This window comes from Hyperolius riggenbachi, chromosome 3, assembly GCF_040937935.1.
Source record: "Hyperolius riggenbachi isolate aHypRig1 chromosome 3, aHypRig1.pri, whole genome shotgun sequence".
Classification (NCBI taxonomy): Eukaryota; Metazoa; Chordata; class Amphibia; order Anura; family Hyperoliidae; genus Hyperolius; species Hyperolius riggenbachi.
Window position 1 is genome coordinate 112,359,541 of NC_090648.1, and position 26,140 is coordinate 112,385,680.

At 42.6% G+C, this 26,140-nt stretch overlaps 1 protein-coding gene across 3 annotated transcripts in view; it reads right to left on the reverse strand.

The window, feature by feature from the left end:
• The window catches only part of ANTXR1 (ANTXR cell adhesion molecule 1), a 266,350-nt gene that overhangs the window by 158,459 nt on the left and 81,751 nt on the right, over positions 1-26,140 (reverse strand). For all 3 annotated transcript variants that reach the window (XM_068274807.1, XM_068274808.1, XM_068274809.1), the window contains exons 3-6: positions 23,836-23,907; positions 16,513-16,594; positions 6,780-6,813; positions 2,043-2,122 (exon numbers count right to left, since the gene is read on the reverse strand). In XM_068274807.1, the coding sequence (XP_068130908.1) occupies positions 2,043-2,122; positions 6,780-6,813; positions 16,513-16,594; positions 23,836-23,907 (268 nt within the window). The remainder of the gene's footprint in view (positions 1-2,042; positions 2,123-6,779; positions 6,814-16,512; positions 16,595-23,835; positions 23,908-26,140) is intronic.

A 26,140-nucleotide genomic window follows, 5' to 3' on the forward strand; every position in this document is an offset into this window, starting at 1 on the left:
TATTTAAATCTAGTTTTTAAGTTTTTACTGTTTCATTGTCTCTGCTCAATGACACCTTCATTGAAGTACGCCAGAGCACAAATCTATGAACAATTGACCCTTTCTATCTCTTTGCTACTCCGGGAAGCCATTTACTGACAGGAAAGTGTTTTATGGCTGTAATTACTTATCAGGGAGGGTTATGCTATAATCTGACCCAGTCCGACTCGGTCCCAACCTGGACAGAAACTGTCACTTGCATACCTGATGATTAACTCTTTCAGGCAGAGAAAGAAGAAAAGGAACACAGTCTAGTTATTTGTGTGCTTGGCACTGTTCATACACATCTATCACAGTCTATCTCATCATGCCACATGTCACCTCGGTTGTCCTTTAATGAACACAGTAATGAAAGTTCACACTAGTATTCAGGGATAGCATTTGTCTATGTATAAAAAAAACAAAAAGAAAAGAAAAAAATATATGTTTGAGCAGTGTTCATGTTATAATTGGACTCTATGGGAATGGTGCCAAAATTCTTAAAGTGTACCCAAGGTGATATATGACATGATGGAATACACATGTGTATGTACAGTACTAAATATATTAATAACCAGGCAGTGTTACTTGTTTTATTTTGCTGCCTGAAAGAGTTAATTTTTAGACATGAAAGTGACAGCTTCTGTCTTGTCGGGAATATAGTAAACATCACTGATAAGCAAATTACAGTCATAAAAGTTTTCCTGGCAGAGAATACAACTTCTCAGAGCAGGGGAGATGAAATACTTGAACTACTGACCTTTTTCAAACTCTGGGATGCTTATTAGGCTGCCACTGAGCAGAGGCAACAAAACATTCAATCTAGTTTGTAAATGTTTAAATATAAAATAAAACCATGGGATATCTAAAAAAGTATTTTTTAGTAGTAGGCGGATAAATATAACTGATTATCTGATCAGTTAATTTTCACCTCTGGTCCACTTTAACTGCTTGCGGACCGCTCCACGCCAATTGGCATGGAGGCGGTGGCAGCCCCAGGACCACTCAATGCCAATTGGCGTGAAGTCCCGGGGCAGAGCTTTGCAGGAGATCGCGGGCGCCGGTGCATGCAAATCTCCGCTTGAATGATGGAGCTCCGCTCCATCATCAGTCTCCCAGCGGCGATCACCTCTAAGAGACTGTTAAAGCTGCAGTGGCCTTAATTGTAAAAATTAGCCCAGTTACTGGGAGGAGGTAAAGCCTGTGGTCCTTAAGTGGTTAAAAAATGCCTGTCAAATACCAATGTAAACATTTGGCAGACATCTTTAAGTGTTTGGCTGGTGTTAACAGTGAAAACAAAATACAGTAGATCTATATGGCTGGTATTCTCCAAGGTTGCAGTAAAAACTACAAAGAACCCCTAAAAAATGTAATAAATATGCCCATGAAATGCTATAAAAAATACTGGCCATGTGTTCTTGGCAGTGTGACATGACTGCAAGATAACTTGGTGACTGACTTGATACTGGTATCCAGAGGGTGGACACAGGTGATTTTTGCCAATAGGAGGAGCTTCTGGGCTACAATCCTATAAAAGGACAAATGTATTTTTTATGCTCTGCTTTTGCTACTTTTGAGGAAACTCCACCGTAGTGGTAACCCCTTTCTTGAAATTCACAAAAGTAAAATCCTCTATGTTTAAGTGCTCTGATAACCTTTCTTTCGCTTATCATCACTACCATGGGGGATGCACTGCTATGTCATGTGACCATCCTTTTTGTGGCCAGAGCCAGGAAATGACATCTGTTAGTTTTTGCCTCTGTTTTTTAGTTTTCTCTTTTTTCTTCCCTTGCCAGTGAGCCACAGTAAAAAGAGCTGTTAAGAATATTTCTGCTGGGAAGAATTTAATAAAACTGAAGTGTTGCTGAATTCCAGAGGTTTATGTGTCTTTAAAATGCAATATTTCAAAATCTGTAACTGTGCTCTGTTTTTCTGGCTGCGATGTTTTCCACTGAGAGGAACAACATTTCATCGTTATCAGCAAATACTCGCATTCTCTGTGGTTATCGGCCACGGATCAGTACCTCGCGCTCTGCGTAAAAAAACTGTTCATCCACAAGCTCCCCATCGGTCAGAGCAATGATAACACTCGCTGTTCTGAAGCCTGCAAGGGAAATAGAGAACACACAGTGTTTATTCATGTACGGGGGACAACTTTATTGTACGGTATATTCATTTACTTCTATTACACAGAAAGTGGGAGGAGGGGTTACATATCGCCCCTAGAAAGCTGATGTAAGTGCAGGATAGAAATGCTCAATGAGATACCAATAATTCCAGTTTGCATGCAAGATGCACGCAGCTTGGAATCAGGCCAATCAAAATCGTCAGGTAGTACATGTGATTGGTCCATTTCCAAGCTGCATACAATTGCAAGCCATAATTATCTGCAGTGGTGGTGCTACACTGAGGCACTGCCCTCTCTGCAACACTGTGCACCTTTGAGTGCTCACCCCTACTCGGTAACATACAAGTAACTGTGTCCAGGCTCATGTAGGCATTAAGTACACTAGGGGTCTTTTCTATTCGCCATAAATACCTCACACTCCTTGCAAGATCCCTTGTAATTGATGTAACTGGATGACACTTATATTTGTAAACAAATCTCCCTACCTCCTTCTACTTGTATGTTCTAATATTGTCTATTCTTTTAAATTAGCCAATACATGGTATTATCCTGATTCAAAACTTCCTGTCTGTTAAATACAAGCTCTAGTCTTGAGCAATGCTTAGCTGCTAATATAAGGAAAAAATATCGAAAGCTGGCCATACAAACATCGATTTTGATGACTTAAATGGGCCCGCCAGTCATCATGCCCCCTTTGTGCCCCCCCCCCCCCAAAAAAAATTTGGACCTAGAGCTAACCATTATAGCAGATTAGGCTGGGCTGTACAAGTTAAGAGATGGGGTCTAACCTTGTAAGTAACTGATTAGAGGTGACAGAGACTTAGTCCATATTGATGTTTTAACCACTTCAGCCTACAGTGTCGAAAATCGTATGCATCCGAGCCAACACTCACCTCCCATTCATGCGCCAATAACTTTATCGCTACTTATCACAATTCATTGATCTATATCTTGTTTTTTCCGCCACTAATTAGGCTTTCTTTGGGTAGTACATTTTGCTAAGAATTATTTTTTTCTAAATCCATTTTAACAGGAAGATTAAGAAAGAAATGGAAAAAAATCATTATTTCTCAGTTTTTGGCCATTATAGTTTAAAATTAATACATGCTACCATAATTAAAAATGTATTTTATTTGCCCATTTGTCCTGGTTATTACACCGTTTGCCCCTATCACAATTTATGGCACCAATATTTTATTTAGAAATAAAGGTGCATTTTTTCAATTTGCGGCCATCACTATATACAAGCTTATAATTTTAAAAAATATAATCAGATACTCTCTTGACATGTATATTTAAAAAGTTCAGACCCTTCGGTAACTATTTATGTTGTTTGTTTGTTTTTTTATCTATTTTTTTATTTTTATTTTTATTAAAAAATGTATTTGGGTAATTTTTGGTGTGGGAGGGAAACAGATAATTATACATGGAAAATAATGTAATGTAATGTAAAAACATTTATGTGGGTGTAGTTTACTATTTGGCCACAAGATGGCCACAGTCAAAAAAGCCCTGGAACCTACGATTACGCTACCAGGAACTACAAGGAGGCTGTGAAACTTTTTTTTTTGCATAAAAAAAACGTTTTTGGGACTTGGATCGGTGAATGGGTAACGGCAGGCAGCGGGAGAACGCAAGCGATCGCGCTCCTCAGGCAGCGGCACAGTCTATCTGGACGGATATATCCATCCAGATAAAGAGACACTGAAGCGAAAAAAGAATTATGATATAATGAATTGGTTGTGTAGTACGGATAATTACTAGAACATTAGTAGCAAAGAAAATATTCTCATGTTTTTATTTTCAGTTATATAGTGTTTTTATAACATTGCATCATTCTCTAATATTTGCAGTTTACACGCTACTCAGCATTCTAAATGATTTTACAGAACAGGCCGGAGAACTTTTGAACTGTCCTCTGGAGAGAAAAAGAAAATACAGTGACTGACAGTCGAGAATGATAACAAGCTTCAAAAGACAGAGCTCTCTGACACTTTGAAAGTCATGGAGCTCAATGGCTCTTTTGCATAGATAAGAACTGGAGTTTCTTAACTCTTTCTGTACTGGAAACAATATTAGACGTATGTGCTGATCCTAATGTTTTTTTTTCTTAGCTGTACTACACATACAAATCATTACAGCATAATTTTTTTTTTCGCTTCAGTGTCTCTTTAAGGCCGGCTCAGACAGAAAGCTGCCGGCATCCTTCCTCGTCATTTACAACCAGGATCCGCGTTGAAATGAATGAAAGCATTCATCTCAAAGCATTTACTGTAGATTGTGCAAGCACCACGGTTGTTGGAGACACATCGTGTACCTTCTAGCAGGCATTCGAGGTTCCGTATCCCCCTAGGGATTCACAATGGTGAACTGATGGGAAATGATGCCAAACACCTTTCTGCTCAGTAGCAGAAAGTGTTTGAGCATGCCGAAATGAGCCGCCGTCAGCGGACCGGTCCTTAAGAATGGAGTTAAGGTAGCCATATACGAAATAGTGTGTTAGTGTGTGTGTGTTGGGGGGAGGGGGCTTCAGCTAGATTTGATCATGTTGATCGATTTCGCCAGTGAGCTATCTCCTCTCACCTCGCCAATCAAGACCTGAGGTAACAGACATATGGAGGCTGACATATTTATTTATCTATTAAACAATGTGGATTGCCTGGCCATCCTGCTGATCCTCTGCCTCTAATACTTTTAGACATAGACTCTGAACAAGCATATGCCGATCAGGTGTTTCTGACAAAAAATCTGACAAGATTAGCCACATGCTTGTTTCAGGAGTGTGATTCAGACACTACTGCAGCCAAAGAGATCACCAGGACTGCCAAGCAACTGGTATTGTTTAAAAAGAAATAAATATGGCAGCCTCCATATGTCTCTCACTTCAACTTCCTTTTATGGTCAGAAGAAGTAACATTTTTTTTTACAATGAGATAGGGGTCAGCATCTAGAAATCCTTTTGGTGTAAATAGCTGGAAAGAGAGTCTGCAGAGTCTTATATGACTCATATAGAATAAACTGCTGTTTCTTAGCCGGTTACTGTACACATTCATTTTACACATGATCCTGACACTGTGTACCCCTATATGTGACATATGTGCCCTCACCATCTCTGTCCCAGGGAGACCCCAGATATCCCAGTTACATATTTTGGCTGAGATTCCCTCTCTTGGTGACCTTAACATCGTAAAAATATATTACAGGAGGGTGAAAAGAAGGACAGTGTAGATCCATTACTTGGAAAATAAAGTATATGCCATAGCTACTTATAGCATAATTATGAGAGCAGTAATTCAGCTGCCTCGAGTCTTTATAAATCTTTTTCACTGTGTCTTCTTATAGGTTGAACTCTGAAAGGTTTCTCCATGAGCTCCAGCCTACTAAAGTTCACATTAGATTTAAATTTAGAAACCCCTATTCAACATCAACACACAGGTGATCATCAGAAGTGATGTTCTCAGAAATTGTCTGCATGTTAACACCTCCTATCACCACTGTGGGTCACCGCTTATCTGAGTTCTGAAGTATGCAGGCAGTACGGTGAGGGATCCAGGGACTCTGAAGGAGGGGGGCCGCCAGATCAGGTAAATAAGCAGAGGCTGGAGGCGAGTTGCAGAGGAAGGAGAGCGGGCGAGCGGGATGCCACCCCTTGGAGGATGCCGTCTGACGCACGAGGTTCTGGTGGCGACATACAAGGTCCCCCCTGCAAATCACTTTTGTGCTAGTCTACTTTAGGAAACCTCATAGGGAAATTCAGCTAACGTGATTGGGTGGACAGCACCCTCTCAAACTGCTAGGTTTCCAAAAGGTTGTAGTAAACTACACCCACACTATTCAACCAATAGCAATGTTTTGTGCTGTAAAGGGAGCTGTGATAGGAGAACTATAAGGTTTCCTGCTGGGTCTCCTAAACTAGACTAGCGCCATTACTCTTGCCTCAGAAGAGCTAAGTGGAGCTAAAAAATAAGAGAATGTGATATAAGATTCATAAGCGGAATATTGCCAGTCTCTTCCTTTGGGCAGGCAGTGTTTGATAATGTGCAAATCTTACAGTAGGTCATAAAGATGCATATAATTCTGGCTTGCATGCATATTTAATGCAAATGGTATGCAACTTTGAATGGGACCAATCAAATTCACTTCCTGTGGATCTTGACTGGCCTGATTTCAAGCTGCATATAATGTGCATCTGGAAAAGGCAGGTATTGCCTGATGCCAGATATGTGTAATTTCCGGTTGCTTGTCAAGCAACCTTGGCCTATATGAAACACTAACCTCCCCATATAGAGCAAATGCAGAGCAACAGGCAGTAGAAACCAGCAAAAAGCTCTGTTTGCCTGTCTTCCTTGCTTCTACAACTGCCATCTGCTCTGCTGCATCCGCCCTGTATGGCTCCCGATGCTTGAATGTGCCCCGTTGCAGGTCATGTGACACATAGGGAGCCGTAGGCGGACGCAGCAGAGCAGCAGGCAGCGTAGGTGAGAAGACCGGCACACTGAGGTTTTGTAAGTGGTTCCCGCTACGCGCTGCTCTGAAAGATAAACGAGGCACGCCCCCATAGGTCCCTTCTGCTGACAGACGGTTAGTAGAGTCCTGATAACCTGGACTCTTCTACATTATTGTAGTGACATACCTTGGTAACTCTCGTGGTAGATTTGTTCACTCGCCTAGGTGAATTGAATAGAAAAAAATATATATAATAGTAAAAATGGAGCACTATAGAACATACAGTAAGGCAGTAACTATACATATTATTGTTAAATATCAAACACTAACTGAGGCATCAGTTAACAACAAAATACAAAGAAAATAAAAAAGATGATAAAGTGTGGAGTGAGTTACACAAGTATATTATAGTAATCAGTTCTTCCACGTAGTGATCATGGCCAGATTTAAGACAAGGCCTCAAAGGCCATGGCCTAGGACACCAGGAAGCAAGGGGCTGGCACATTAAGGCAGTTACATTGCCAAACATGTAAATCACAGCAGTCGCAAACCCAGTCTGCTGCCGGGACAGGGGGAGCACACAGAACAGGTGGTGCTCAGGACAGGGTGGCTGGAGGGTTGGTGGAAGTGGGCCTTAGGCGGTAAAATGGCCCAAATTGGCCCTGATAGTGATCATTACTGCAAATCGCTGTGTTTGCTACTAATGCCTCATCATATTCATTGATGATAAAGAAAAAAAACAGAGCATCTACCCTGGAACAAGCATTTGGGAGTAGATGGTTGAGGTGGCCGTGTAGTATGTATAAAAGTGACCCCTGTCCTGTGCAGCCAACCATATTTGGGGAGAAGTCAGTCTGCTGTACTGGAGTTTACCTTTTCTTGTCTCTATAGTACATTATATATCCTCCGTGGCAGAGCCAAGAGCGCAAGTTTGTACACGTATCACCGGGGACACCAGAGATAATAGACTGCTCATACTAATGTAATATTATCTCATGTCTGCAGGCAACTAAAGCTTTGGCTTGAAGACTCCGTTTTTGATGGGCTGTTGTCTCGCTGTAAAATGTTTCTCATATAATAAGCCCACTCTTAAAGGGAAATTCCATTTTTATTATAACATTTCAATGAGTGTAGATGGCTGCTGCATAAGTCTTTCCACAATATAATGCAACTAAAAATGATCTTTCCATTTCATTCTGCAGCCAGCTAAGGATTTCCCACAATTGCAATAAGCCTGAATCGGACTTCTTTGCATCCGTTGTAGCGGTATATTGCTTGTGGAACTGTTGCTGTCTTCAGAAACTCCCAATGAGTGGCAGAAGGCTTTTGTTACTTATTTTCAAAATCTGGGTTTATCATTTGATTGCCAGAAAAATGTGGGTATTCCCATCTACCGATCTACAGTGGAGGAAATAATTATTTGACCCCTCACTGATTTTGTAAGTTTGTCCAATGACAAAGAAATGAAAAGTCTCAGAACAGTATCATTTCAATGGTAGGTTTATTTTAACAGTGGCAGATAGCACATCAAAAGGAAAATCGAAAAAATAACCTTAAATAAAAGATAGCAACTGATTTGCATTTCATTGAGTGAAATAAGTTTTTGAACCCTCTAACAATAAAAGACTTAATACTTAGTGGAAAAACCCTTGTTTGCAAGCACAGAGGTCAAACGTTTCTTGTAATTGATGACCAAGTTTGCACACATTTTAGGAGGAATGTTGGTCCACTCCTCTTTGCAGATGATCTCTAAATCCCTAAGGTTTCGAGGCTGTCTCTGTGCAACTCTGAGCTTGAGCTCCCTCCATAGGTTTTCTATTGGATTAAGGTCTGACTAGGCCAATCCATGACCTTAATGTGCTTCTTCTTGAGCCACTCCTTTGTTGCCTTTGCTGTATGTTTTGGGTCATTGTCGTGCTGGAACACCCATCCACGACCCATTTTCAGTTTCCTGGCAGAGGGAAGGAGGTTGTCGTTCAGGATTTCACGATACATGGCTCCATCCATTTTCCCGTTAATGCGATTAAGTTGTCCTGTGCCCTTAGCAGAAAAACACCCCCAAAGCAAAATGTTTCCACCCCCATGCTTAACGGTGGGGACGGTGTTTTGGGGGTCATAGGCAGCATTTTTCTTCCTCCAAACACAGCGAGTTGAGTTAATGCCAAAGAGCTCTATTTTGATCTCATCAGACCACAGCACCTTCTCCCAGTCACTCACAGAATCATTCAGGTGTTCATTGGCAAACTTCAGACGGGCCTGCACATGTGCCTTCTTGAGCAGGGGGACCTTGCGAGCCATGCAGGATTTTAATCCATTGCGGTGTAATGTGTTTCCAATGGTTTTCTTGGTGACTGTGGTCCCTGCTAATTTGAGGTCATTCACTAACTCCTCCCATGTAGTTCTAGGATGCTTTTTCACCTTTCTCAGAACCATTGACATCCCACGAGGTGAGATCTTGCGTGGAGCCCCAGAGCGAGGTCGATTGATGGTCATTTTGTGCTCCTTCCATTTTCGAACAATCGCACCAACAGTTGTCACCTTCTCTCCCAGCTTCTTGCTAATGGTTTTGTAGCCCATTCCAGCCTTGTGCAGGTCTACAATTTTGTCTCTGACATCCTTGGACAGCTCTTTGGTCTTTCCCATGTTGGAGAGTTTGGGGTCTGCTTGATTGATTGATTCTGTGGACAGGTGTCTTTTATACAGGTGACTAGTTAAGACAGGTGTCCTTAATGAGGGTGACTAATTGAGTAGAAGTGTCTAACCACTCTGTGGGAGCCAGAACTCTTAATGGTTGGTAGGGGTTCAAAAACTTATTTCACTCAATGAAATGCAAATCAGTTGCTATCTTTTATTTAAGGTTATTTTTTTGATTTTCCTTTTGATGTGCTATCTGCCACTGTTAAAATAAACCTACCATTGAAATGATACTGTTCTGAGACTTTTCATTTCTTTGTCATTGGACAAACTTACAAAATCGGTGAGGGGTCAAATAATTATATCCTCCACTGTAAGTTAGAAACAGTGTGTGAAAAGTATGTTTGAGGCTTCTTTTACACTGCAAATTGCAATTCTGATTTGCGATTCCAATTTGCAATTTTCACTGGATGGCAACACAAGAAGAAAAACGCAGAAAAAATGCAGCATGCAGGACTTAACTTCATCAGAAATTGAAATTGCATGTAAAATCGCATCTTAATCAGAAATTGGAATCACATGTAGTGTGGAAGAGCCCTAACAGGCACATAAAAAGTAATCAAGATGAACTAATGTTAATGCAATGGATAGAGCTGGACTAAGAACATTTAGGTCTCTTTCATAAGGGTACTCAACAAGGAAAAGAGCGGGCACATCCAGCCATACTCTTTTACATGGAACCAATAAAGATTAACTTTGGATGTGCCAGCTCTTTTCCTTGTTGAATACTGCATAGAGGGTGTCATCCCTCTTTTCAGCTTTTGCACTCCCCTTAAAGAGACTCTAAAGTCACAGTAAAATCAAGTTTTTATATTAAAAACGTCTTTAACATGATTGCCCTAACTAAAACGCTTCATCCCCGCGGCTGAAATCTAACTAAATCCCCCCAAACTCCCGGGACACACTGCGGGGAGCGCTTCCGTGAGAGGCAAAGCTTTCAGCTGCAGCTCTGCCTCTACACGTGTCTATCAGCACGGATCTCCGCCTCCGCCTGCCCCTCTCAGTCTTCCTTCACTGAGAGGGGCGGGGAGAGGCGGAGATACGTGGCTGATTGATGCATAAGGAGGCAGAGCTGCGGCTGAAAGCTCTGCCTCTCACGGAAGCGCACAGGGCAGCAAAATCCATGACCAAGAAAGTCGTGGATTTTGCAAGGGGAATTTGGGGGGGATTTAGTTAGATTTCAGCAGCGGGGATGCAGCGTTTTAGAGAGGGCAATCATGTTAAAGACATTTTTAAGATAAAAACTTGATTTTAATGAGACTTCAGAGTCTCTTTAAAGACTTTGGGTTTGATCCTTTCGTGAGTGTGAAACAATACTACAAATGTGATCTTTCATAAGGGTGGCTGATAGGTGGTGAATTCACTGCCGGTCAACTGTTCTCCTGCACCCGCCGAGCACATGCTAGCATTTCAAAAATACGGGATAACAACCATACGTAACAACTGTCAAAAATTGGGCTTATCTCACCTTAGATAAACATGGGTCAACAACAAAAACTTTATAAGGGAATACCAAGCTATGATCAACCAATGTACAAACTTTATTATAGAATTTAAAGAGAATCTGTATTGTTAAAATCGCACAAAAGTAAACATACCAGTGCGTTAGGGGACATCTCCTATTACCCTCTGTCACAATTTCGCCGCTCCCCGCCACATTAAAAGTGGTTAAAAACGGTTTTAAAAAGTTTGTTTATAAACAAACAAAATGGCCACCAAAACAGGAAGTAGGTTGATGTACAGTATGTCCACACATAGAAAATACATCCATACACAAGCAGGCTGTATACAGCCTTCCTTTTGAATCTCAAGAGATCATTTGTGTGTTTCTTTCCCCCTGCATCTCTCATGCACTGAAGTTTCAGGCTGCTCTTTTCTTCCTGCAAACAGCTTTGCCCTTGTCTGTAATTCCTCACTATGTGAAAGCCCAGCCAGCTCAGAGGACGATTTATCCAGCTTGTAAAAGATAAGAGAGAAGAGAGAAGCTGCTCTAATCTAAATAACACACAGGCAGTGTGCATAGAGGGGCCTGGAAGGGGGAGTTCATAGCAGAACCACAACACTGAAGAACTTGGCAGCCTTCCAGACACAGGCTGACAAGTCTGACAAGAGAGAGATAAGTTGATTTATTACAGAGACTGTGATAGTACAAAGTGCTGCAGTAAGCTAGAACACATTAGAATAGCTTTTGGAACTTGTAGGATGATAAAAAACAGGATGCAATTTTTGTTACGGAGTCTCTTTAAATAGGACACAGAACTCTATAAAAAAAAAATCTAAAAATAATGCAAAGTGTTCACTGGTATTGCATGAGGCTTTATCACTGTCCCTTTAATTAGTGAACTCCAATTTTTAGAACAAAAAAATATATACCAGGCCTATATGGGCCTGATTAAATTGGACTAACTGGTATATATTTTTTAGTTGCAGTCAATGGTGTACCAATGGGGGATGCAGAGGACGCAATTGCACCAGGGTCCCTGGACCAGAGGGGCTCACTAGGGGCCTTCCTTCATCCACCATTTTAGCTTTTCATTGGTACTTAGCTGGTAATCGTCACCCCGGTTTCCCTCCTCTGATTGCACTGATTTCCTCCTTTTACACTGACGATGCCCTTGCAAGGTTTTGAGGCTCCATATAAATAAAGTGCTTTGGGGCCCCGTATAAAACTCACACTGGGGCCCCTGGCTCCTTAGCTACGCCACTGGTTGCAGTCTTGTACTATGAAAGCTTTCTTGGATGTTTCTAGTTCCCCAGTAGCAAAAGGAACAACTTTAAAGAGCAGTGCAGAAACCAGTGGCGTAGCTACAAACCTCTGGGCCCCGATGCGGAATCTGGATGTGGCCCCCCCCCCCCCCTGCAATAACAGCCTTCCCTCCCCCGGCAACACCCGACGCACACACATATCAAAATCCCTATAGCCAGCTATAGGTCCCCCCAGTATAGGTAGCCAGGCATAGGTAAGCCAGTATAGTTGCCCCTGGTATAGGTGAGATAGGCAGGCGCCGCCGGTATAAGTTAGATAGATAGGTGCCCCCAGTACAGGTTAGCTAGGTGGGTGCCTTTAATATAGGCAGGGCTGTGGAGTCGGAGTCGGAGTCGTGGAGTCAGAGTCGTGGAGTCGGGCAATTTTGGGTGCCTGGAGTCGGAGTCGGAGTCGGGAAAAAATGCACCGACTCCGACTCCTAATGAATTTGTAACTGTAGTTAAAATAGAAAATATGATAAAATGTTCTATTTCTCAGATAATAGTCATTAAAAATAATGTATATATACAGTATATATACAGTAATAGCTGTGCTTAGTCTACAAAAATGAAATAAACCAATCAAAATTAGTTACTTGTGCTGCTTCAATAAAGCAGTCCCCGTATCTTTAAAGTCAGATATACATATCTGATTGTGACTGTATATATGATGTGTACACAGGAATCTTTTATATACACTAAATAACATCTATGCTGTAAGTATAAAGCCTGATGTGTAGCTGTGTCACTAATAGAGATGGTCAATGAGATGGAAATAATTCTGCATTGATGCTGATTTATGCAAATGTATGCACTCCCTTTGCTGATGAAATCAAATAATTTGATATGTTATTAAAATTTGGTTTGGTGACTACAAATTAAAGGGAAACTGAGACGGGTGAAAAGTAAAGTTTTATACATACCTGGGGCTTCCTCCAGCCCCCTTCAGGCTAATCAGTCCCTCACTGTCTTCCACCACCCGGATCTTCCGCTATGAGTCCTGGTAATTCAGCCAGTCAGCGCTGTCCGGCCGCATGCCGCTCCCACAGCCAGGAACATTCTGCACCTGCGCAATAGTGCTGCACAGGTGTAGTATGCTCCTGGCGGCGGAGTGTGTGCATGTGCACTACGCCTGACTGGCTCAAGTACCTGGACTCATAGCAGAAGATCCAGGTGGTGGAGGAGGACAATGAGGGACTGATTATCCTGAAGGCGGCTGGAGGAAGCCCCAGGTATGTATAAAACTTTAATTTCATCTGTCTCAGGTTTACTTTGTTACACAGTAATACTATACTCTACATATGCACTCCCCACAGAGCTGCAGGGAATCCACTGAGAATGTTGTGCACATTGAACACAGAGGTGTTGTCTGTTTACAATCTCCTCATTCCCCTGCAGAGTACCTGCACATCACTTTTACATGTACCCACAGTTACATTGCCTAGGGCCTGATAGATGTTCTTTGTTCCGGTTTGTACCTTTTACAAGTACTCTTACCAAGGACTAGTTTTAGTCTAAAGGGAATAAATATAGTAGTCTACATATCCTTCTCACTTCAGTTGTCTTGTAAAATTCCTAAGCGTTGGCAGTTAAGAGACGAATTTCATGTTACATACTTTTAATCAACAAAATTGTAATATGCAAATTAGAGGAGTCGGAGTCGTGGAGTCGGAGGAATCCTAAACTGAGGAGTCGGAGTCGGTGGATTTTTGGACCGACTCCACAGCCCTGAATATAGGTAGCCAGAATAGTTGCCCCCAGCGTAGGTTAGATAGGTAGGTGCCCCCAGTATAGGTTAGTTAGGTAGGTGCCTCCAATATAGGTAGCCAGTTTAGTTGCCACCTGTATAGGCTAGCTAGGTGCCCCCAATACAGGTTAGATAAGTAAGTGCCCCCAGTATAGGTTAGATAGGTAGGTGCCCCCCAGTATAAATTAGATTAGGTAGCTGCCCCCCAGTATAGGTTAGATAGGTAGGTGCCCCCCAGTATAGGTTAGATTAGGTAGGTGCCCCCCAGTATAGGTTAGATTAGGTAGGTGCCCCCCATTATAGGTTAGATTAGGTAGGTGCCCCCCAGTATAGGTTAGATTAGGTAGCTGCCCCCCAGGATAGATTAGGTAGCTGCCCCCAGGATAGATTAGGTAGGTGCCCCCCAGTATAGGTTAGATTAGGTAGGTGCCCCCCAGTATAGGTTAGATTAGGTAGCTGCCCCCCAGGATAGATTAGGTAGCTGCCCCCCAGGATAGATTAGGTAGCTGCCCCCCAGGATAGATTAGGTAGCTGCCCCCCAGGATAGATTAGGTAGCTGCCCCCCAGGATTAGGTTAGATTAGGTAGCTGCCCCCCAAGATAGATTAGGTAGCTGCCCCCCAGGATTAGGTTAGATTAGGTAGCTGCCCCCCAGAATAGATTAGGTAGCTGCCCCCCAGGATAGATTAGGTAGCTGCCCCCAGGATAGGGTAGGTAGGTAGGTGCCCAGTCCCCATAATGGAGGGGGGAGCCGCAGCCGCGGGGGAGGCAGCCCGACCTCTCCCTCCCTTCCTCTCCCCGGGGCCCCCCCCTCAGATGCAGAGTGAGCGGCTCACGGAAGCGCTGTAGGCAGAACTCACCTCCATCCCTGGTTCCAATCGCCGCTGGTCTCCTCCCGCTCTGCATAGATGCTGTTACACACGCAGCTTCCTGTTAAGCCGGAAGTAGTGTGTAACAGCTTCTATGCAGAGCCAGAGAGGAGACCAGCGGCGATTGGAACGCAGGGAGGTGAGTTCTGCCTACAGCGCTTCCGTGAGCCGCTCACTCTGCATCTGAGGGGGGGGGGCCCCGGGGAGAGGAAGGGAGGGAGAGGTCGGGCTGCCCTCCCTGCGGCTGCGGCTCGCGACCGCTGCGACCGCGGGCCCTACGCCCTTGGCAGAAACTATGGAAAGATGCATATCATTTTAAAGCTCTCTTTCTCCTCTTTCCAATGATATATAAACCGCTGCCCTACACCTTTTAGTTTTCGCTATTTTCGCGATTGAAATTGCCACGACCACGATTTAAATCGTGAAAATAGAGAAAACTAAAAGGCGTAGGGTGACGATTTAGATGTCGCCAGAAAGAGGAGAAAGAGAGCTTTAAAATGATATCCATCTTTCCATAGTTACATTGTATTACACAGGGCGACTTCTTCTGCTGAATGGAACTGCTGACACTGGGGAAAGTGTCGCCCTGTGTAATACAAGTAACTATGGAAAGATGGATATCATTTTAAAGCTCTCTTTCTGGCGACACCTAAATCGTCACCCTACGCCTTTTAGTTTTCTCTATTTTCACGATTGAATTCGTGGTCGCGGCAATTTCAATGGCGAAAATAGCGAAAACTAAAAGGCGTAGGGCAGCGGTTTATATATCATTGGAAACAGGAGAAAGAGAGCTTTAAAATGATATGCATCTTTTCATAGTTTTTGCACTGCTCGGAGTCCCTTTAAATCAAACATAGCATAAGACCCCATTTAGCTGTAAAGAAAACTGGTCACACTGGTGTGACTTACCGAATAAAGTTGAGCAAGACAGAAACATTTTTTTTGCTTTGGAAATAAGGTGGTGGGTGGAGGGGAACTCGTCCTCAGCCACTTCTGGAACTGACAGCTGTGCTGCCAGACAGACCCTTCTTATATACTGTACCCTAAACTCACTTTCCATTTGCTAGTGCAACACTAAATTCTGCACAGCAACTACCTGTAAATACCTTAGCCCCCTTGTTTTAGCCAATCAGCTGTTTTCCCAGCTGACTGAGTCACCTGACATAGAAACATTTTAAAACAGCTGGCAACAGGCTGCAGCCAATCAGCTGCAACCCTACCTCATGGGGGTGAAAATTGAACTAGCAACCTTAAAGGGAAGGTCCAAGCAAAAAAAAAAAAAATGAGTTTCACTTTCCTGGGGCTTCTACCAGCCCCATGTAGCCATCCTGTGCCCTCGTAGTCACTCACTGCTGCTCCAGTCCCCCGCTGGCAGCTTTCTGACCTCAGAGGTCAGGGCCACATTGCATACATTTTTACGCATTCCAGCTAGTGCAGGAACAAAAATTTACGCGTTGCACCACTAACGCACCACTAACGCGTAAAAATGTATGTGTTAATGTTTCTGCACTAGCGGGAATGTGTAAAAATGTACGCAATTCAGCCCTGACCTCCGAGGTCAGAAAGCTGCCAGCGGGGGACTGGAGCAGCAGTGAGTGACTACGAGGGCACAGGATGGCTGCATGGGGCTGGTAGAAGCCCCAGGTAAGTGAAACTCATTTTTTTTTTTTGCTTGGACCTTCCCTTTAAGAGCTGCCACAGACCTATGTGGTGCCTGCTTTATTGTTTCATCTCCATTAATTGAACTGAAACCTTCAAGTTCTGTCCTATTGCTCAAAAGAACACATCTAGTGAAATAAACAGCCATTGGTGGAGACACATATTCAAGTTTGTCAGTATCCAGCAGCAGTAAACAATGGTTCTTACCTTCACAAGCCCATCATGCATGAAGGTGTCGCCACCTGGACGGACTTTCTCTAACTTCTCCAGGCCTTTCTTGATCTCTTCTCTGTATATGAAATGAAATACGTGAGAACACTACTTACTAAGCGAAGATGTTATATAGTAATAATCAAGAAAAGTCTATATTTACCAGTTCACCCCCAAGGGTTTTTACCCTAACGGACCAGAGCAATTTTCACCTGTCAGCACTCCTCCCTTGTATTCCCTTTATTACTACTTATCACAAGAAAATGATCTATACCTTGTTTTTTTCGCCACCAACTAGGCTTTCTGTGAGTAGTACATTTTGCTAAGTATTATTTTATTCTAAATGCGTTTAAATTGGAAAAATAAGAAAATAATGGAAAAAAAATCATTATTTCTCAATTTTCGCCCATTATAGTTTTAAAATTAAACGTTCTCCTGTGGATAAAACTGACACATTTTACTTGTCCAGTTGTCCCAATTATTAAACCGTTTAAATTATGTCACTATCACAAGGTATGGTGACAATATATTATTTTGAAATATAGGTGTTATTTTTCTGTTTTGTTTTTTTTTTGTCCGGTCCATAATTACAAACCCCTATGTAGTAAAGTAAAAGTAATTTTCCCTCATAAAATATAGATTAAAAAAGCTGAGTCCCTAAGGCAACTATTTATGTATTTTTTTTAACAAATTCTTTTTTTACAAGTTTTTTCTTTTTAGGGGGGGGGGCTTGGTAATGTAACTTATTAATGTAATGTAATTACTGGCCACAAGATGGCACTAGTGAACCCTTTCCCGTTATAGGAAGTGTGATCGCGGTCACGTCCATTCATTCCAGGCATTATGATTGGGTAGAGGACCCCCAATCACTGAATGCGGAAACCCGACAGAAACGGCGGCGGTAGCGGCACGCACATGTGCAGAACAGTGGCGGGAACGCGCAACGTATTGAAATGTCATGTTGCAGTTAACAGGCTCAAACATGACGTTTTAATAGATACGCTAGAATCTTAAACACTTTGTCCTCCTTGACGCATAAAAACGTCAAGGAGGACATGCGCGCTCCCGAGGCCGATCACGCGTGTGCACACGCACTCCCGGACGCGGATTCGTTAGCCCAGGAATCAATGTATCGGGCTATGGTGCCCGATCACTGATTCCTCTCCCCCGCTGAAAAAGCGACAACTTCTCTCGGAAGCTACGCTTTTTCTGACGCTATGTCCCTCTAAGTGTACATTGTACGCTTAGAGTGACATCATGTAAACAAACTCAAGATTCTTGTGGCCAAAAAGTAAAACTACATCTAAAAGTAAAAGAACATTACAATACACAAATATTTCCCCAAATAAAACACTATTTATATCCCACCCTCCCAAAAATACCCACATAAAATGTTTAAAAAAAATTACTATAAAAAAAAAAAAACACAAATATTTACCTAAGGGGCTAAACTTTTTAAATATCAATGTAAAGATGAAATATTTATCTCTATTTTTTTTTATAAGCTTGTAAATAGTAATGGATGCAAAAAGGAAAAAATGCTCTTTTATTTCCAAATAAATTGTCATGATACATTGTGATAGGGACATAATTTAAATGGTGAAATAACCGTGACAAATGGGCAATTACAATACGTGGGTTTTAATTATGGAGACATGTATTATTTTAAAACTACAGTGGCCGAAAACTGACAAATAATGAATCGTTTCATTTTTCTTATTCTTACTGTTAAAATGCATTTACAGTAAGGTAGCTCTTAGCAAAATGTACCCCCCCCCCCCCCCCCCAAAGAAAGCCTAATTGGTGACGGAAAAAACAAGATATAGATCAGTTCATTGTGATAAGTAGTTTTAAAGTTATAGGCTAATGAATGGGAGGTGAACATTGCTCGGATGCATAAAGTGAAAACGACCGAGAGCTTAAAGAGAACCTGTACTGAGTAAAATTATTTAAAATAAACACACGAGGTAACTTCAAATGAACATTACATAGTTACCTTGCCATCAGTTCCTCTCAGAAGCTCACCATTTTCTTCTTACAGTGATCCCTTCCAGTTCTGACAACATTTTGTCAGAACTGAAATATATCAGTTGCTGCCAGTAATATCAGTTGCTGTCAGTTACAGCTGAGAGGAGAACTGATGTGTCCATGTTTCCCTATGGCTCAAGTGGGCGATGTTACAGTTTAACAGTGTGCTGACCAGGAAGCTGTTATGGGGTAATAGCCATTTTCAAAATGGAGGACGGAGAATTCTATTGATCACAGTGGACAAACAGGACGCAGGACAGGAAAAATAGATTGAGGAGTAGACTGCACGGGAGGCAAGTATGACTTGTGTATGTTTATTTTGACTTTTAATTTTCAGTATAGGTTTTCTTTAAGTGGTTAAGCTACAGTACTTGTATCATTTTGGGGAGTCTGCGATTAAAGGGAACCTAAACTGAGAGTTTATGGATGTTTCCTTTAAAACAATACCAGTTGCTTGGCAGTCCTGCCGATTTCTTTGGCTGCAGTAGTGGCTGAATCACACACCTAAAATAAGCATGCAGCTAATCCAGTCTGACTTCAGTCAGGGCACCTGATCTGCATGCTTGTTGAGGGGCTGTGGTTAAAAGTATTAGAGACACAGGATCAGCAGGAGAGTCAGGCAACTGGTATTATTTTTTAACCACTTGAGGACCCACCCTTTACCCCCCCTTAAGGACCAGCGCTGTTTGTTGTGATCTGTGCTGGGTGGGCTCTGCAGCCCCCAGCACAGATCAGGGTGCACGCAGAGCGATCAGATCGCCCCCCTTTTTTCCCCCCTATGGGGATGATTTGCAGGGGGGGTCTGATCGCTCCTGTCTGCAGGCATGTTGCGGGGGGGGGGGCACCTCAAAGCCCCCCTCCGCGGCGACATTCTCCCCCTCCCTCTCCTACCTTTCCCCTCTGGTGATCCAGGCTGCACAGGACGCTATCCGTCCTGTGCAGCCAGTGACAGGACGTCCCCTGTCACATGGAGGCGATCCCCGGCCGCTGATTGGCCGGGGATCGCCGATCTGCCTTACGGCGCTGCTGCGCAGCAGCGCCGTACAATGTAAACAAAGTGGATTATTTCCACTTGTGTTTACATTTAGCCTGCGAGCCGCCATCGGCGGCCCGCAGGCTATTCACGGAGCCCCCCGCCGTGATTTGACAGGAAGCAGCCGCTCGCGCGAGCGGCTGCTTCCTGATTAATCAGCCTGCAGCTGGCGACGCAGAACTGCGTCGCTGGTCCTGCAGCTGCCACTTTGCCGACACACGGTATAAGCGTGCGGTCGGCAAGTGGTTAAAAGGAAAAATCCATATCCTTCTCAGTTTAGGTTGACTTTAAATGTGTTTAATCAACATTTAAAATAACACGATCTGTCACATTTTTTATCATTGTAGAGAGAACTCTGGGAGGGAAGAAGGTCTGTGTGGAGAGATGCTATGAGAAAGAGAGACAGCTGGTGATTTTGTGTGCAGGAGAACAGGAAACAGTGGAGTATTTCTGTGAGCAGAACACATCGGGCTTGATTCACAAAAGGGTGCTAACTTACTTAGCACACCTAAAAGCCCCTTAGTATGCCTAAAGCCCTTTAGGACACGCAAAGTTTGGCACGCGAAGTTAGCGTGCGATAGATTGAGCGCTGTGCAGAGCGCGCGAAACGTTGCACCGGGTGCGACTAAAACAGCGCATCGGGCTAAAATGTCGCACCGGGTGCGCCCAAAACGTTGCACGCTGCGACATTTCGGGCGCACCCTGTGCGACGGTTTAGGCGCACCGCTAAACTTTGCGCACAATCAATAAAAGCTTTGGGCGTGCTAACAGAGTTAGCACCCTTTTGTGAATCGAGCCCACCGAGCAAACTGACTTAATTTTCACTACTGCAAAAAAAATTTAAATTTAAAATATGTGCAAACATACACAAACAAGAAGTACGTTTTTTTCCAGAGTAAAATGAGTCATAAATGACTTTTCTCCTATGTTATGTCACTTACAGTAGGCAGTAGAAATCTGACAGTGACAGGTTTTGGACTAGTCCACCTCTTAATAGGGGATTCTCAGCAAGGCTTTTATTCTTTATAAAGATATTCCCTAAAAAGGATTTCATCAATGATGCTGGCCGGCCTGCCTGCTCGCTACACAGTTTTTTGGTAGTTGGACAGAGCAACTACCATTCACTAAGTGCTTTTGAAAATAAATAAATATCTGAGTATACCCTATGAAGAGATGGACTAGTCTAAAACCTGTCGCTTCTGTAAGATTTCTACTGCCTACTGCTTACAGCTGACATCAACATAGGAAAAAAGTAATTTATGGCTCATTTTACTCTGGAAAACCTGTACTTCTTATTTGTTTACGTTTGCACATATTTTAAATTTTACAATCTTTCGCCATAGTGCCACTTTAAGTGTGCATCCTATGAAGGGGAGGTTGGGCAGGAATAGACGCCACATAGTAATGTAGCAAACAAGATCATCCACAAGGTAAACCTAGGCAGTTGACTAAGGCCTGGAGATAATCTAGGGGCCCGGTGGATGCTAGCCCCACCAAATCTTACTAAAAAAGCCAGTGGTGAGCAAAAACTGCCATCTTGCCTAGGGCCCCAATTAATCTTAACCACTTAAGCTCTCAGTCGTTTTCACTTTATGCATCCGAGCAATGTTCACCTCCCATTCATTAGCCTATAACTTTATCACTACTTATCACAATGAACTGATCTATATCTTGTTTTTTTCGCCACCAATTAGGCTTTCTTTGGGGGGTACACTTTGCTAAGAGCTACCTTACTGTAAATGCATTTTAACAGTAAGAATAAGAAAAAAAATGAAAAAATTCATTATTTGTCAGTTTCCGGCCATTACAGTTTTAAAATAATACATGCCTCCATAATTAAAACCCACGTATTGTATTTGCCCATTTGTCACGGTTATTTCATCGTTTAAATTATGTCCCTATCACAATGTATCGCGACAGTATTTTATTTGGAAATAAAAGAGCATTTTTTCCGTTTTGCATCCATCACTATTTACAAGCTTATAAAAAAATAATATGGAGAAATATTTCATCTTTAGATAGATATTTAAAATGTTTAGACCCTTAGGTAAATATTGATGTGTTTTTTTTTTTTTTTTTATAGTGATGTTTTTTTTTTTTTTTAATCAAACATTTTATGTGGGTATTTTTGGGAGGGTGGGCTATAAATAGTGTTTTATTTGGGGAAATGTTTGTGTATTGTAATGTTTTTTTACTTTTAGATGTAGTTTTACTTTTTGGCCACAAGATGGCAATCTTGAGTTTGTTTACATGACGTCACTCTAAGCGTTTTTCAGCGGGGGAGAGGAATCAGTGATCGGGCACCATAGCCCGATACATTGATTCCTGGGCTAACAAATCCGCGGCCGGGAGTGACGTTTTTATACGTCAAGGAGGACAAAGTGGTTAAAGGAACACTATCGATTAACATGTTTTTTTCAATTGAGATAGGAAATGTTTGGGAAGTGCTGCCAAGTACTGGTGTATACATTTGAATCCTTATCTCTTTGTTTACTGTTATCTAATTCCTTTAACACTTTTCTGATGGCAGTCTGCTGTAATCTGATGCCAGAGTGAGCCATGAGGGGAGGGGGAATTCCCTCACAGTGTATCTGTTAACCCTGTGTGTGCAGAGAGCTCAGTCAGAGCCAGGCAGAGCTTTCTCTCACAGAGAGCAGAGGAAATGTATCTTATGTGCAACATAAACATTTGTAATTGTGTGTGTGAAACCTGATACCTGCTTTCATATAATCTGCTTCAATGATACACTGTTCTTAGCATGTCATACTGCATAGATTCATACAAATTCATACCTCTGCAAATAAGACATTCCAAACGTAGCTAAAATCTACACACAATGAATTACAGCTTTAGCCTCTATTTAACATGAATAGTAGGAAAATGTTTACACAGCTACTTAGACATTATTTGTCATTTTAGAACACTTGGGTGTAAGGCTTGGTGGTGTATTCTCCACAGTCAGCATGCAACGCATGAGCTGACGTGAAGGAGGTACACACACTAGCACAAGGAAACAGGCTATCCCTAGTATAGTGGAGGGGAGGACTGACTCCAATAGGAGATTGTGGCGCACAGAGCCAGTGCAGATCCGACAGCCACAAACAATACTTTCGCTATAACGTCTCAGCGCAAAGTAGCGCTGAGCGCATAAACCAGAACTGAGGAAATCAGGACAGGTAGTCAGAATGAACGCTTGCTTAATTAGCCACTACTTAGTGACAGCAAGCGTCCACAATAAAACAGACTGGAATGAGGCAGCCAATGCGTTGCGGCGATGGCGTGCCTCACAAAGACAGGACAGGATAGTCAGGAAATAGCAGGATCAAGATAGATGAATGTAACACAGATAAATATACAATAAGTATGATTTCCTAGCGTATTACAATTACAGCTATCAATGAAACTATTTGTAACGTCTGACTAACATATGTATATATCGGCAATGAACTGATATATGACATAAGCAGGAACACTGACTTAGGACTGGAACGATACAGGGAACAGGACTCAGAAGGATTCGCTATCGCTTCGCAGAGATAAACGCAACCCACAAACGGTAACAGGACAGGATTCAGAAGGATTCGTTATCTCCTCGCAGAGATGAACGCAATCCACAAACAGGACCAGGAACAGGATAACTAGCTCAGCACGGGTGATCAACGTGCTAGAACTGACTAGCTGAACACAGGATATAAACAGTTCGTGTACGTATATATCAGCGTCACTGATGTATCAACGTAACACGAATACAAGGAAAATAATAAACGTGCTGGTATGCATATATATGGGCAATGAACCAATATATGATGCAAAACCAGCAAAGTATCTTTAGAACAAGAAACACGATCGGGGGCTGAAGCGACAGCAAGACAGGCTTAAACTGAAGCTATGAAAACCAGAGGAGTCCTGCAGGAAGCAGATCTTTATACTGAGGTCATCCAATGGGAGCAGACATGCAGATTCCCACACAGGTGAATGGTAATCAGTCACAAGCTGACAGCAGGGAAAGGCAGACAAAGCTATGCAGCTTGCATGGAAAGAGATCAGAACTGCCTGAGCTGCAGCACTACTACTTCCAGCAATATCTGCTGCAGCAGCGATCATGACATTGGGTATTGATAGTGTTCCTTTAATCCTTTTCTGGTAATGTGGCAGAAATAAGAGAATAAGTAGTGAAATGTCCAATACAGAGACTGCTCCTAAAGGTTACAGGTTACACACACCAGCCTCTTATACCAGTCCATTCAGCCTGTACTCACCTGTCATCAGTCAGGCGCATCAGGACATTCGCACTTGAAGAGAATACTATAAAGGACATTCTGAGCTGAGGGCTAAAAAAGAACAAGAAACCTGTTAGTAGAGTTGAGTGAAGATTAGTTCACCGTACCAGCTGTTCTCCCATTCTGACATTTCTGCAACCCGTTTCATGAATTTCATTTCATTTACTTATTGGTTTATATATTTGGCATACCATTTAAATGTTCTTACTTTAAACCCCTTACAAAATCACAATAATGATGAGCTGCTGGATTATCATTTTTTCTATTGTGGGATGAAAGTTCTTCCTCTCCACAGGAGATGTCCCCTGTTGGAGAGATTATACACCTACTTCCTGCCACTGGGACCAGCCTGTTTTTTTTTGTGGCGTTACTAGAAAAAATAGTAATCTTGAGTACAGGAAGTGATGGAAAGCAGCAACAACTCATAAGGGATTTCAGGTCTTCCCACTCCAGTAAAATACTGTGTTTGTTTCTTTGTCTGTCATACCTGGAGGGGTTAACACAGGAAATCCCTGAGGAGTTCCTATAGGAAATAATCACATTTCTCAAGAAAAAGAGCAGAGGTAAAATTACAGAAAATCCAGAAGACTTTTTAGCCTGCGGCCACTTGCCTGATAGACATTGTCCTGCACGAGTGTCCTGAGGAGCTTGACTCCTGAAATAGGAGTTTTACATGGCTGCAGACAGGTTTTGCCTGTGAGCAAATCTATTGCCTTGATACAAAAAGACATACACTTATATTGCGCTTTTCTCCTGGCAGACTCAAAGCGCCAGAGCTGCAGCCACTAGGACGTGCTCTATAGGCAGTAGCAGTGTTAGAGAGACTTGCCTAAGGTCTCCTGCTGAATAGGTGCTGGCTTACTGAACAAGCAGAACCGAGATTTGAACCCTGGTCTCCTGTGTCAGAAGCAGAGCCCTTAACCATTACACTATCCAGCATTAATTACACTATCCAGCATTAAAAGGGACCCAACGCGGCTCCAAAACGGTGGCCCTATGCTTTTACATGGAACCAATAAAGATTTACTTTGGATGTGCCAGCTATTTGCCTGTTTTGATCACTGCAAGACAGTGTCATCCCTCTTTTCTAGGTAGAGCACTCCCTCCACAGGTTTGATCCTTTAGTGTGTGCGAGACAACATTACAATTCTGTTGACTTTTTAATGTGTCGTCACATTGTCCAGAACTAAAATAAATAATTTCACTTAGAACTAGGCTTTAGTTAAGGGGACTCAGAGCTCAGGGACCTAATAAGATTTATACATACCTGCGGCTTCTTCCAGCCCCATAAGCTCCGATCACTCCCACGCTGCCGTCCTCAGTCTTCTGCAGCGCCGGTATCGGGTCCCCGCACTTCTGTCAGTCACAGCCAGCCTATGCAGGAGAAGTGCACTCTTTGTGTATCTCCCCAGCAGCTGCTGCAGAGATACGTAGAGGGCACACTTCTCTTACGCCAGACTGGAGCCGACTGACAGAAGTGCGGGGACCCGGTACTGGCCCTGCTGAAGATGGAGGATGGCAGAGTGGGAGCGATCGGAGCTTATGGGGCTGGAGGAAGCCGCAGGTATGTATAACTCTTTTTAGGTCCTCGAGCTCTGGTACACTTTAAAGGGAGCCTGAAGTGAAAATAAACTTATAAGATTATGAGTTGTATGTATAGTATGGATGATAAATAAAACATTAGCAGTATAGAAAAGAGTCTTATTTTTATTTTCAATTTCGTATCTTTATTTTTAAGATTGTATCAGACTGTCAGTGCTGCTGTTTATAATCCACACTCAGCTTTGCTTAGCTGAAAAGGATACAGAAGTTATGACCCTTTGAACGTTCTGTAGTAAAACCTCATTAGAAACCTTATCTCACTGTTTCTCATTTGCGTTGTCTTTTATTTATCGTTTAGGAAACTGGACTAATTTGGACAGGCTGTTGGCAGGTTCTCTGCATAGGTGACATCTCACATGGTCTAACCTATAACAGCTTATTATATTATAACAGCTTCCAACTAGCTATACATAAATCACATAGTTCTGACTCATTTACAGCTTACCTCCTGTGTCCAAGGCTTATTCCCTTAGAGCCCAGTGTCAAACACAAAGGCCTACCAACCTGCCCCTCACCCCCCTCCCCCGTAACTGGTAAGACACACATACTACCCCCCATCTCCCCACAAAGCAGGGTAGTGGAGTAGTGTGATGTTTACCTGCTCCAGCGATGCGTCAAGTCTCTTCTGTTCTTCCTGGTAGTTGCATACTCTGTGCTTCCTTACCTCCTCCCGATCATGTGA